The following is a 14,539-nucleotide window of genomic DNA, read 5'->3' as shown; positions in this document are numbered from 1 at the left end:
TGCTTAGTATCTATGGACAGGTAAATTCCTGATGCTTAACATGACAGCCATATCTTCTTCGTTGTATCGCCTCCTGGGAAAATATGGTCAAAATATTAAATCGGGGTTTCCTACAGATAATCTCCACATTTATTCAACCCGCCTTCATGATGTCAGAAAAAGGTCGGTGGGGTTGTGGTTCTGTGGAGGCTTTAAAACTGAATGGGTACCTTATCGAAATTGCCAGACTTCAGAGATATGTCTCAGCGTGAGGGCGAGCACCCACTGGCGTTTTTTTACCTGTGTTTTGCGTTTTGCGTTTTTCCTGCACAGGCATAGAGATAACATGTGTTCCTGTCCACTGGCGTTTTTTTTGCGTTGCGCTTGCGTTTTTAACATAGGAACTGTCAGTTGCATATGTGTCCTTATTTTTCTCCTAATGCACCGATGAAAGTCAATGGAAATTAATGGAAAAGCCGCGAAAACGCCGCGAAAAACGCACGGAAAAATCGCGGGAAACGCGGCGAAAACGCTGCGTTTTTTCCCCGCGGAAAACGCAAACGCTAGTGGGTGGGCGCCCTAAGGCTGTCCTATTCGCTTCAGTGACTCTGCACGAATCAGGACCTTGTTTCCCAAATCTGGTTTCTTTCTTTTATTTTCTTCCTATTTACTTTACAATACTGTTGTTGTATATGCCTGTATAACCTTATCTCCATTGTAACTCCAATAATTTTCTGTATATTGTTCTATACTTAAATATTTGTAGTGCTAGTCTGTTTCAGAATAAATCTGCAATTTATTAGTCAAGTCTTGTCCATTTTAAAATAAATTATAACTTTGAAGACTGTGTTCATAATTCATAAGTCTAGATTACAGTTTATCTGTAAAGGCTGGTGATTGCAGCGGTATTGTGTGGGTATTGTAGAGTGTGGGATCCACTATACCAGGTCAGGGGGTTATTTGAGCTTTCACTTTGTATGCGTGCAGAAGCCTGGGAAAGCTGGGTAAAAATCTGCCTGTATTCTAACGACATTGCACATGCAATCCCGCTAGAATGATCAATTGAGGCTCTGCCATGACAAGTTGGTAGTGGCGAGAGCAGTGAGAATAGTTAATCCATGACAAATTGGCAACAGAGACTGGATTGTCTCTCTATGACAATTCTTATCTATGGTAGTTACTGATGATATGACTGGAGAGGGGAGAAAGTCTGATGATGTCACATTACAGATGACATGACTGGAGATGTTATGGACTCTTGAAATGTCTGTAGTGATATTTATTACTGTCTCCCCATATACAGGATTACACAGTAGTGAAGAAGACCTCTAGTAATAACTGTCGGGCCCCTGTGTGTGATGGATGGGGAAGAACCCAGAGCCCAATCACGAGGCCCCCACCTCACCACCTGATACATGAGGACATCAATGTACAGAAGATTCTTGAACTCACCAACAAGATGATTGAGCTGCTGACTGGAGAGGTGATGCTGCAGGGAATGCTGGGACATTATACAGTAACAGCACTGGAGGCTTCTGGGTAATGACTGTATATTGTGTTGTCAGGTTCCTATAAGGTGTCAGGATGTCGCTGTCTATTTCTCCATGGAGGAGTGGGAGTATTTAGAAGGACACAAGGATCTGTACAAGGAGGCCATGATGGAGACCCACCAGCCGCTCCCATCACCAGGTAATAGACAGGACTAAATACACGGGGACTTTATTATCTGTATGTAAAGAAGGACTTCAGTGTCTGTCTGTGTTTCCTTCAGTTCCATCCAGTAAGAGAAGCCCACCAGAGAGATGTCCCCGTCCTCTTCTTCCACAGGACCATCAGGTAGATGGAGATGTCCCTCTGATCTGTAGAAGGCTGTGAAGCTCTTGTCTTCAGTCTTATTAGATGTCTTCTACTTGTGTGATGAGGCCGGTGGAGATGGCAGGATTACCGCTGACCAGAGACATTACATGTTGTCTGGATCTTCTCCCAGTTTTCTGGTGGTGGAGACTGCTGGTGGGAATAAGGAGCCAACAGGTTGGATTTATATCTATCTGCTCGTTTATGTGCACCGAGACAAACAGCGGATGTGTCTGGTAGACGCTGATCTCCTCCCCCGAGACAACGTGCAGCGTCTCTAGCCGTGCCGGATATACATGTGTGTGAGGTTCCTGAGGGGTCATTGAGCCGCCAATATATATGTCCGGCATCTAGATCTGCAGTTACGTGGCTCAGATAACTACTCCTGTCGGGTCATTTTTGGTCATTATGATGATTAATGATGATTTCTGGTAGTATAAAACCTTCCACACGACTTCTCCAACAGTCTGCTGACTTTTACAATATTTGTCTCACAGCTTTTGTATCAGGATGAAGATCTGACTAATATTGATGATACAGTAACAATTGTGACAGTCAAACAGGAGTTTGAAGAGGAGACTCCTACAGGTAACCGCCCAGGTGAGTAGTAACCACTAAATACAGCAGAGAGGAGTTACAGATTCTCCTCAGTCAGCGGCTGCAAATATGTTATTCTGTGGTCTGTGGGATTATTGGGGATGACAGATCCTGCAGTCTGGGCCCCGTCCTCCCAGCTAGTTCATCCTATAAGCCTGGTAGTAGAAGTAGATATAAGTTTGCAGGCCCCCAGTCATCAGGGCACTAGGACTTCTGGCCTGTAGTAAAACATGAATGTGGGCATTTCTTATTGTATTAGTGATAATAAAGTGCAGTCATTGGTCCGATATGACCTGTATATATGTATACAGCAATAGTAATGTTATTAAGGGCAAGGAGCCGGTGCAATCTGCAGATGGGTAGATGTAAATTTAGTTTGTCATAGTCTGCTCTGCTACACTATTGACGGTATCTCGCCTTGTTTTGCTACACTAACGCAGAATCTTGTTTGCTCATCTATTCTACCAAGTTGCCTGTGACTGCCGGTCAGATTGTGGCTGTAAGGATTCACTAAACAACACCTACGTTGGGTAGTTTTACAGTGCACTATTCTTTCACTTGTTGGTTGCTGAGTATCTGCCTGCAGAAACACAGACCCTAGTTTGCTTGCTTGTTGTTAGGTTTAAACAGCAGTTGTTCAGTCCTTCAAACAACTTGAGGGAAGGGGTGATTGTTTGCCTGCTAAGTACAATGACTCATTCACAAGCCAATCCACATAGTGCTACAATAGACAGTGGCTTTTTCTTTGCACTAATTAAAAACCGCCTGCCTAAAGACTCTCTGCATATACATACGCCCATCGGAGAAAACAATGGTCCACTTATGTTAGTAATGTCCACTTAACATATAAACTTTACCAACAAACCAGCAAAGGAGGGAAATGGCGAGGATTTCAAATGATTATCTTTACATGTAAACACTCATCATTTGAAAGAAAAGTCGTTGAGGTGTTCGTTCAAACGACAAACGGTCGTGTAAGTGTTCCTTTAGTGCACGCCCTAAAGCTGAACAACGAATGATAATTCGTTCCCTTATCATTTGACCCTCAATTCATGCATGCATAAAAACTGAATGGCATTGGCTGTGTAAGCGGGCAGCCATTCATCTATGAACGACTCCCTGTTTTATGTGATTAGAGGTGAACGATGTTTGGTTTCTGTAAATAGATCTTACAAGTTGCAATTAGCGTACAGAAACAGTCGTATCACTGCGCGCCGCCGCTGCTGAGGCTACAGTCAGGCATCGCTGGCATTCATGCTCTGCACACCTCTCCTCCGCTCGCTCCCAGGCTTCTGCCCGTAGGGTTCATGCACTCTCTCGCCCGACTTCTTATAAAGCCAGTGTGCGCTCCCTTTATTTGTCTCCTTCCATTTTGGTTCCTGCACTTTCTATATCGGGCATCCCCCCTAGTCTGGGTGTCTAAGCAGTTTGGTCTCATCCTGCCGTTTGTGATAAAGCCTGGGTTTGTGTGTTCTGGTTTTGAGCCTTAGCTGTGTGCTAACAGAAATAGGATGTAGATCAGCACTCAGGAACTCAATGGATCTTCACTATTGTAAAATCATATTCTTTATTTTCCCCAGAAGTAAAAATGCAGCGACGTTTCGACCTGCTATAGGTCATAGGTCTTTATCAAGCATATATTGAAGTGACATATATATATATATATATATATATATATATATATATATATATATATATATATACACAAAAGACAGACCAATCACTGAAACAACCACATTACCTTCCATAGGCTGAGCGGATGCAGGACCCACCTCGCATTAATCATAATGATCCTGTTAATCAAATAGCTGTTGTGTGACTTGATACTTAGCATCCAAGTGCTTATAAAGCACATGCACAACTTCTTAACCAATCTTAACTCTTTCCAATCCACTGTCTGACGTCTTTCAACATTCTGATTAGATCTGATGCCGAAAGACGTCTGGCAGGATATTCTTACTGTATATTACTGTCCTCTCTGTTGTCGGGGCTTCTCCGGCATGTCACATACCACAGTACTGTCTCTAGCCAGCAGATGGCGCCATTGTATAATGGCAGAAAGAGAAAGCCCCCTAGGAAACCCTGAATCCAAAATTGGATTGCAAAGGGTTAAGGCTACCCCTTACTATCTTGCCAGTATAGGCATGATATGAATAGAGTGCATGCACCATCCCCAGAAGCCACGCAATATCAACAAAAGATGTTCTGATGGACTAATTCCGTGCATGTGCAATACATAACATGCTGTCGATACCTAGCTTGTGATTGGACGATTGATAGTCCTCCCTATCTCTCTCCTCTACTGCCCTAACCTGGCAGCCGAACACTACCACACCACCCTCAGTCGTGCCCTGGATGAAGCGGCACCGCCCGTGACTCGAGCCGTCAAACGCAGACCACGGCAACCTTGACTCACGTCCCAAACATGCTTCATCCGGCGGTGCTCTAGGTGTGCCGAGCGGCTGTGGAGAAAGTCAAAGCTGCCAGCAGACTTCCTCCACTTCAAATTCATGCTTAAAACTTATAACCTAGCCCTTCACCCTGCCAAGCAACTTTATTTCACCTCCCTTGTCTCCTCACTATCCCACAATCCCAAACAACTCTTTGAGACCTTTCACTCCCTCCTCAGCACCAAAGAACAGGCCCCTGCGACAGACCTGACTGCTGGAGAACTAGCTGCCTATTTCAAAGAAAAAAAATCGACAACATTCGAAAAGAAATCTCTGAAAACTGCATGGTCAGCCCCAATCCCAGTTTAATCAGCACTGCCTCCAGCACCTACTCACTATCTACGTTAGAACCAACGACAGAGGAAGAAGTCTCCAGGCTCCTTTCCGCTGCCCGCCCCACCACCTGCGCTAGCGAACCTCTCCCCTCTCACCTCCTCCGGTCCCTTTCCCCAGCTCTCATTACTCACCTCACCACAATCTGTAATCTCTCCCTAACCTTTGGTACTTTCCCCTCCTCATTTAAGCACTCCATTATATCCCCTCTGCTTAAAAAAACAATCCTGGACCCGACTGATGCTGCCAACTACCGACCAGTCTCAAACCTCCCCTTCATCTCCAAATTACTAGAACGCCTGGTCTTCTCCCACCTTACACGCTTTCTTTCTGACAATTCACTCCTCGACCCCCTCCAATCTGGTTTCCGCTCTCTACACTCGACCGAAACTGCCCCTACAAAAGTAACAAACGACCTGATGACTGCAAAGTTGAGAGGTGACTACTCCCTACTAATCCTCCTTGACCTGTCTGCTGCATTTGACACTGTCGACCATAACCTCCTTCTCACTATGCTCCGCTCTATTAGTCTAAAGGACACTGCTCTCTCCTGGTTCTCTTCCTACCTCTCTGACCGCTCTTTCAGTGTTTCCTTTGCTGTTTCTATCTCCGCTCCACTTCCTCTCGCTGTTGGGGTACCCCAGGGCTCGGTCCTTGGTCCCCTTCTCTTCTCTATCTATACTGCCCCAATTTGATAAACCATCCACAAATTTGGCCTCCAATACCATCTCTATGCTGATGACACCCAACTATACACCTCCTCTCGTGAGATCTCTGGACCATTCCTCCAAAATATCACCGACTGTCTGTCCGCTGTTTCTAACAATATGTCCTCCCTTTTTCTCAAACTAAACCTCTCTAAAACTGACCTCCTTGTCTTTCCACCTTCCAACCGACCTCCCCTCAACATCTCCATTCCAGTGTCTGGCACCATCATAACCCCCAGACAGCATGCCCGATGCCTTGGTGTCACACTGGACTCTGACCTCTCCTTTACCCCCCATATCCAATCTCTGGCCCAAACATGCCACATGCACCTAAAAAATATTGCTAAAATACGTTCGTTCCTAACCATGAACACGCTAAAGACACTCGCGGTTGCCCTCATCCACTTCCGGCTTGACTACTGCAACTCGCTACTCATTGGCCTCCCCCGCACTAGACTCGCTCCACTCCAATCCATACTAAACGCAGCAGCTAGGCTCATTTTTCTATCCAGTCGTTACTCAGACGCCTCTGCATTATGCCAGTCGCTGCATTGGCTGCCCATCCACTGCAGAACTAAATTTAAACTCCTCTACCTCACTCACAAAGCTCTGCATGGCGCTGCGCCAGCATACATCGCCTCCCTCCTGTCAGTACACCACCCAGCCCGCTCACTCCGATCGGCTAACACACTCAGACTAAACGCCCCTGTAATACGAACCTCTCATGCTCGCCTACAGGACTTCACCAGAGCAGCACCCATCCTCTGGAACGCTCTACCCCAAGGCATCCGGACAATTCCCGATGCACGAAATTCCAGACGTGCCTTAAAAACGCACCTCTTCAGGGAACATGGAAGCATACAAAATCTCCTGACCTAGTCCCCTGCCCCTCCCTATGGTGCCCCACCCCGTTTGCCTTCTAATAATTGATCTGCACATGAAATTCCCTATTGCCTGTGCTCCCAATGCCTCCCCCCCCCAACCCTGCACCTCCTGTACCACCCTCACCCCATTTGTGCCAAACCCAATGTACCTCACATTGTAATTGTTGTATTGTTTTGCATTTATCCATGCTTGAAAGCGCCGCGGAATAAGTTGGCGCTATACAAATAAAGATTATTATTATATATGAGATGACATCACATGCTGCTTGTGCTTGACAAAACCTCATTTGAGCTGAAGTGTTATCAGTGTTCATGTCAAGGGCCGGGGTCCGGGTACTGGAAGTCCCTATTCCTAAGCGCTGCGGAATAAGTTGGCGCTATACAAATAAAGATTATTATTATTATTATCCCTACCCACAACCCCTGACCCTACCTACTTGTCCCCCAGGCTAAGCCCTGGGGCAACAACTGGGCGACAGTCCCTAGGCTAGCTAAGGATGTGGGGCAGAAGTCAGACTTACAGACAAATACGGGTCACAAACAAAACACAAGGCAGGTCAGGCAATCCAGATCGGCAACTGGAGAGATCGCAGTACAAAAGGGTCAGACGAAGTCGGGTTCAGAGCAAGTAGTCACAACAGGGCATCAATCCAAAGGTACGCGGATGTAGCTTGAGACAAAACATACACTGGCAATGCAGGAAGGAAATAGAAACATTTAAATGCTGTCAGAACTCCCGCCCCAGCAGCTGATTGGGGCAGGGAGCCTGACAGCAGCAGGACCCAATCATGGAGATGCTGGGAAAACCCATCCTAGCCTTGCTGAACAGACAGAGACCAAGGAAGCACGCCCGGTAGTCATGGTAATGGGAACACGGCACGGGGCGGCACCGCTGCGTCCCTAGCAACTGGCGGTGACCCGAGTTACGGCCGCCAGGGGAGATCACCAGAACCCTGCGCCACACTCCAGCAGCCCGGGTTGTAAGTTCGGCAGTGCGGGCACAGAGACCCCGAGAGCTGCCAGTCCTGACAGTTGATGACAGTGGTAATACTGTAGTGGCCCAGAACATATATTCTTGGCCCCTCCATAAATGTCATGCAAGTAATGTATCATGTGGATGCACTGTGCAAAAACTGTCTAGTCATTTGTTATGTGTATTGCACAGCTGCAGTGAGTGAAGAGTTTATGTCTGTAAATGTATCCATCTCATGTCATGTTGTATGTTTGAGTCTATAAATGTGAGTGATTTGGAAGTTGTGAGGGTCTGTCTGTTGGTGTGTCTGTCTCTCTGGGTTTTCCCTGAGTGTTCTCTGAGTTCTTGGAATTGCCAGCCACATGGGGGTACGCTCAACCCTCATGTGGTGAGGAGTATGGAAGAGGAATAAAGGTATCTTCAGGACCTCAATGCGAGGAGCCAGTAGTGAGTGAGAGAGAGTGAGTACAAAGACTAGCCCAGACCACCGTGCAGAGGTATTGTGTCCAGGGAATATCTGTGGAGAGTCTGTCTCTTCTTTTTTCCAGGGGTGGTCCCAGACAGATAACTAGGACTGTCGGGCCACTGTTATCCTGAGTATACTCCTTCCAGGAGCGGTTCCGTACAAGTCCGAAGGATTGTAGGACCAGCATCATCCTGAGTTCCTCTCAGACCTTTTGCTCTGTGTTGCCTGCATTGGTGTATTAGTGTACTTTTGTGACGTGTTCCAGTTACTAGAGTGAAGTTTTCCCAGGCCCTGACCATTCCCAGGGACTAAGGTATTAAAAAGTCAACAATGTGTGGACTCTACTTATTACCGCCGACATCTTATACTGGTGGGAAAGGGAACGGTGGCGTCACCCGTGACAACTTAAAATCTCACTAAATGTTTATTGGCCCTCCCTATCCTAGGGGTGTCCGGAAGCGGCCTAGTGGTACTTGAGCCAAGGTCATGTGTAGCCCTCTTGGAAGGAGACTGGTGAGTGCCATGTGACCTGTGACAGTTTTACCCTCCCAGCTCCTCCGCGTGGGCCTCTTGTCCTAAGTAAACCCTCCGGGTCACCACAATACTAGTGTGTATGTCATGTATCTACAGTGTCACAGTGGTCACATGTTGTACATAGTGACATCACCATTGTGGCTAGTGATTGGATGTAGTGATCATGGGAAGACCTAACATCCTAAAACATAGAGGAACTGCCCTGACCAGATATTCAGTTTATGTTCCAATCCATACAAGTGTGGTTACCTACACACAGGTGAGCGTGATATCACGCTCGCCAACGTGTATTTTCACACTTATGCGAGGCATATGCAGGCCTTCTTAAAGAGATTAGATTTCTCTAACAATAACGAAAGCTATACTTGGAAAGTGACGTTTTGTGGTAGGCTTAGAACACCAGAATTAATGTTCTACAATCTTCTACAACCTTCAACGCTTGTTTATTGGCTAGATGGCACACTTTAAATTAACAACTGTAAAGTTTGCTATATGCTAACATAAAGCTGAGATCATTCTGATTACACCAGGCTGAGTTTGATGTCTCATTGATTTCCAGCAGCTGCTATCATTTTATAACAAATTTGACCGAAAGTCCGAGTAATATCTGTTTCTCAGACTTTGCGACAACAAAACGCACAAATCTTCCGCGATTTTCACGCTCGTGTGAAACCGGTCTGAAGAGTAGAGAAAATCTACACTTTATTATCCTCCGTAACTTTATTTCTCCTCCGTAACTCCTGTAATTGTATATTCTTATTTGGAACTTTTGTGGTTTTTAGTATTGATTCACATTTCTCTTCAGGTGCTTACACAATAGGATCAAGGATGGAGAAGTACTGGAACAAGATGGCGGGGAGAATATTAAGTTTCACTCTAGAGATAATCTTCCAGTTTACTGGAGAGGTGAGAGATGTCACATTACATCCTTCTTACCTATGGTAATAACAGATGATCTTACTGGAGAGGGGGGAAGATTCTGATGATGTCACATTACATCATTCTGGTGGTATAAAAGGTCTCATCTATGGTAATAGATGATGTCACTAGAGAGGGGAAAGATTCTAATAATGCCACATTGCATCATTCTCATCTACGGTAATGTTAAAGGGGTTGTCCCGCGCCGAAACGGGTTTTTTTTTTTTCAACCCCCCCCCCCCCGTTCGGCGCGAGACAACCCCGATGCAGGGACCTAAAGAAAAATCCGCACAGCGCTTACCTGAATCCCCGCGCTCCGGTGACTTCTTACTTACCGGCTGAAGATGGCCGCCGGCATCTTCTCCCTCGGTGGACCGCAGGGCTTCTGTGCGGTCCATTGCCGATTCCAGCCTCCTGATTGGCTGGAATCGGCACGTGACGGGGCGGAGCTACACGGAGCCCCATTGAAGAAAGCAGAAGACCCGGACTGCGCAAGCGCGGCTAATTTGGCCATCAGATGGCGAAAATTAGTCGGCTCCATGGGAACGAGGACGCTAGCAACGGAGCAGGTAAGTGAAAAACTTTTGATAACTTCTGTATGGCTCATAATTAATGCACGATGTACATTACAAAGTGCATTAATATGGCCATACAGAAGTGTATAGACCCACTTGCTGCCGCGGGACAACCCCTTTAAATAAATTCTTCAAATCAGGTAGAGTTAAAATGAGAGTCGTATACAGCCACGTGGCTTCAATAAACCAGACGACAAATGCTGAGCTTAGCCAAAGGGAAGAACAGCTCTCTGCTAATACAAAATGTATAGAAAAATGTTTTCTCAAAAGTATGCCAAAATCAAGACATATGACTGAATACATTCTTGGCAGTGAAATAATCTTCCCAGGCTCAGAAATGGTCTATGTGTGTTGGAATCAGGACTTTGCAAAAGATGTCCAACATCTGGTGCTCTTTCACAATACAAACACGATAAATGACCATTACACACACCATTAATTGTAAACAGGAGGTTTCTTGTGACCATAATCGTAGGCGAGCCAAACCAATCTTGGATAGTCAGTGTGTCTCTAATATTCCACGAACTTGTTCTATGTTATAATTAAATGAGGGCTTCTAAAAGGTCAGCATGACCCAATGATGTCTTAAAGACAACAGGCCCTCTTAAAGGAGATTAGATTTCTTGGCCGTGTCATTGGGGGACACAGCAAAGACTGTGGGATATAGCTACTGCCAGTAGGAGGTGACACTAAGCACAAAAGTGTTAGCTCCGCCCACTGGCTATATTCCCTCCTGCCGACACCAGGCTAATCAGTTTAAAGCTTAGTGTCAAAGGAGGGGGACGGTCTCGTCCATAAGGGCTGAATGGATGGGCCAGGGCTAACGTGGAGGCAGGTTTCTCACCGTTAACCCAAACCGAGGAGGTCAAATAGTTCAGGAGTGGTTCCGACTATTGCCTGCCCGACCCCCCCCCTCAGAAAAAAAGGAGGCATATCCAGGGTTCCTGCATGTGGCCTGCCAGCTAGAGCCCCCCTTGTGGGAGTAGACAATGTTGAGGGGAAGGCTCTGCTGGAGCTGGGGAGCTGCCATCCTCCAGGAGTTGGATTTAAGGACAGAGGTGAGTATGTCTCTCCCCCTACACCCCCCCCCCCCCCCCCCGGTGAGTATGTCTCTCCCCCAACCCCCCCCCCCCTTTTCTCTCTCCCCCCTCTCCATTCGTCTTCCCTCTCGGTCTTTCCCCTGTCTGTCTGGAGGTGCATGTGTAGCTGTGCTGCGCACTGCTTCCATTTTGGGGAAGCAGCTACACAGGGTTCTGGGCACTCCCTTAATTTTTTTGCTCGCCCTACATTTACCCACCCCTCCCCGGTCCTGAGACAGCGGTGGGCTCCAGCGGGAATACCTAGGGTGGTAGTTGTCTTTGGGAGTCCTTGCTGGGGGCAGCTGCAGAGATCAGGGGCAAGGAGGGCCTCATGGAGCGGCGGTGGTGCGCGCTGGATCCAGAGCGATGATTGCTAGCGATGATTTCCGGGAGTGGGAATGGCCTCTACAAAAAGGGGGTGTTTTTTCACTGGCAGAGGGGGTTTGGTTGGCAGATGGGGTGTGGTTTCAGCAGCGTCTGGCGCGACAGGCTTCACCCACCCCGTTCCTTGGTCCACCCAAGAGCTCAATATGACAGTCGCACCCCCGGAATTGCGCAATTTCAGCGGCGTCGGGAGCGGCAGGCTTCAGCCACCTCACACAGGGTGGGGGCGTGACCTTGGCTTGAGGATCGTGCCCCTTTGCATGATGCAGAGGGTGCAGGGTTTTCAGTGGAAGCAGCCTGCCTCTATTCACTGCCCCACTCTCCGAAGTATATACAGAGTGGGGTAACAATGCTGCCAGGGCTGAGAGGAGGGATAATGGGTGAAACACCCTCAGGGAATAATAAGGGAGGAGGTGTGGCTCCATGGAGATAGCGCGCCCCTTTCAAAGCCTCCCTTCTTGCTCAATCTTGGCAGCTGTCCTCAGGAGCTTATCAGCGGTGGATGGGACTATGGCCTCTGCGCCCTTTGGCTCACATCTGGGCCAAGGGTAAGCTCTGCCTGGCAGCCAGCTCCCCTGCTGCATTACCCCTCCTGCAGATGGAATGCACAATAGTTTGGCATTGAACGTGCATTTGCAGTTATTCCTGTGAATTCCCAGCATCAGTTACACATTATGCTTGGTCTCGCTGTAATACGAAGTTCACATGCTAACAGGTTGAGCCTTTTTGTAAAGACTGTCCCCCTGCAAAACAGGTGGCTGTGCAATCGTCAGGCTCCCCCCTCCCCCATTCAGCCTTCACCTGCTGTTGAACCAGAATGGGCATGCTCCCTGTCTCTTGCGGTGTCTGACCTCACCTGGGCATCTGCTGTGATTCTGGATAGACAGGATCCGTGGGGCTTTGGTCTCCCAGGACGCTTCCGGTATCCATGATGAGGTCAGGGATGGCTTGCGATGTGACAAAAGCAGAGTTTGCCCTCCAGCTCGCGGTTGTCCTCTCGGTCACCGTACTCCTCGTCGCTTTTGCGTTCCTCAGGTACGAGGTCGCAGCGGTCGTCTAGGATAGTAGTTCGGAAGGGGAGTTGTCAGAATCCTCTGTTCCGAAGTGGAGGAGGAGCAGGCTCCCTGACTTTCCACGAAGATGGAAAGCTTGATGGTGGCGGTACAAGAAACTTTCCAGCTCACTGAGCAGGGGCCTGAAGTGCCGGAGATGTCCCTCTCTTTCAGGCATCCCAGGCGCACTCAGAGTACATTTCCTCCCCATAAGGACTTTGACAAAGTTTTGTGTAAGGAATGGAAAGTTCCTAACAAACGCTTTTCCAAATTGGGTTATTTGGATGTTCTGTATCCTTTTCCACAAGATCTGGTGGAGAAGTCGTCATCTTCACAAGTGGTCAATCCACCTGTTTCCTGCTTGGCAAAACACACAGTTCTACCCACGGCGGATGCTTCTTCTTCTCAGGTATGCCCGAGATCGAAGGCTGGAGTCTTTGGCCAAATTCGTGGGTCAGTAAGGCCGTCACAGATTGGGGGAAGCAGTTACACGGGGGAATCCTCATGGGAGCTGCTCTGGGGGATCTGGCGGACATGGTGCAACAGATTGAGTAGGCGGGCATGTTTCTCTGTGAAGCTTCTGTGGATGTGGCCAAGCTGGTAGCACAGGCTTTCGCTGCCTCAGTGCATAACGCCGGATTCTATGGTTAAAGTCTTGGGATGCGGATGCTTCCTCCAAGGGGTCAACTTGGCGCCTTTTCTGCTCCAAGTTGAATGAGCTAATTTCGGAAGCCACGGGGAGAAAAAGTTCTCATCTACCACAGAATCATCCCAAATAAGCAACGGCCTCACAGCATAGAAGTTTTCATTTTTGTTACTTTCGCCGAATGAACCCTCACAGGTCAGAGGGCAGGAAGGCCCCTCAGGAGCAGGAGCAAAAGAAAGGGCCATCGTTCAAGCCTAGGCCATCCTGGCAGTCGTGCCCTCAGTCCACGAAGAACCCCAGGAACAAGCCTTCTACATGAGGAACAGCCCCCACCTGTCTCAGACAAAGTGGGGGGGCGGGGGCTTTCCCAGTTCAGTGAGGGTCTGGCAGGCTCAAGTCACAGACACCTGGATACGGGAGGTCGTATCCAAAGGTTATACCATCGAGCTTTTGGCCTATGCACACGATCACTTCTTCCGCTCCAGAACCCGTAAGGATCCAGGGAGGGACGATGCCTTCATTCAAGCCATCCACGACCTGTATACCCAGGGTGTGATTGTGCAGGTTCCACCCGCTCAGCGTTTTTACAGGTTTTTCTCTAACCTTTTTGTGGTCCGCAGGAAAGACAGTTCCATCGTTTTGTGAGAGTGCATTTCCGCATGTAATCGATGTGGGCAGTCATTGCATCCATGGAATCAGTGGAGTTCCTCGCCTCAATAGACATCAGGGACGCATATTTGCATGTTCTCATCCGCCTGGCGCACCAGCGTTTTCTTCGATTTGCAGATCAGGCGAATCATTTTCAGTTTGCAGCCTTGCCGTTTAGATTGTCGATGGCTCCCAGGGTCTTCATGAAGGTCCTGGCAGTGGTGATGGCGATTCTGCATTCCAGGGGGATTGCCGTCATACCATATTTGGACGATATCATGGTGAAGGACCCAACCCAGCAGGAGAACCTGGAGAGCCTGTGCATCACAATTGATACATTGACCAGATTCGAATGGGTCATCAACCACTGGAAGTCTTCGTTCATACCGTCACAACGTATGGAATATTTGGGGATGTGTTTCGACACTTTTCAGGGCCAAGTGGTCCTTCTGGCAGCAAA

General features: G+C 47.9%; 1 protein-coding gene across 1 annotated transcript in view; it reads left to right on the top strand.

The window, feature by feature from the left end:
- The window catches only part of LOC136629090 (uncharacterized), a 246,265-nt gene that overhangs the window by 204,772 nt on the left and 26,954 nt on the right, over positions 1-14,539 (top strand). Inside the window, exon 16 of the mRNA XM_066605210.1 lies at positions 9,583-9,683. Coding sequence (XP_066461307.1) covers positions 9,583-9,683 — 101 coding nt within the window. The remainder of the gene's footprint in view (positions 1-9,582; positions 9,684-14,539) is intronic.

This window comes from Eleutherodactylus coqui, chromosome 5 (genome assembly GCF_035609145.1).
Source record: "Eleutherodactylus coqui strain aEleCoq1 chromosome 5, aEleCoq1.hap1, whole genome shotgun sequence".
Lineage (NCBI taxonomy): Eukaryota > Metazoa > Chordata > Amphibia > Anura > Eleutherodactylidae > Eleutherodactylus > Eleutherodactylus coqui.
The sequence above is the reverse complement of the archived record's forward strand: the minus strand, read 5'-3'. Positions and strand labels throughout refer to the sequence as shown.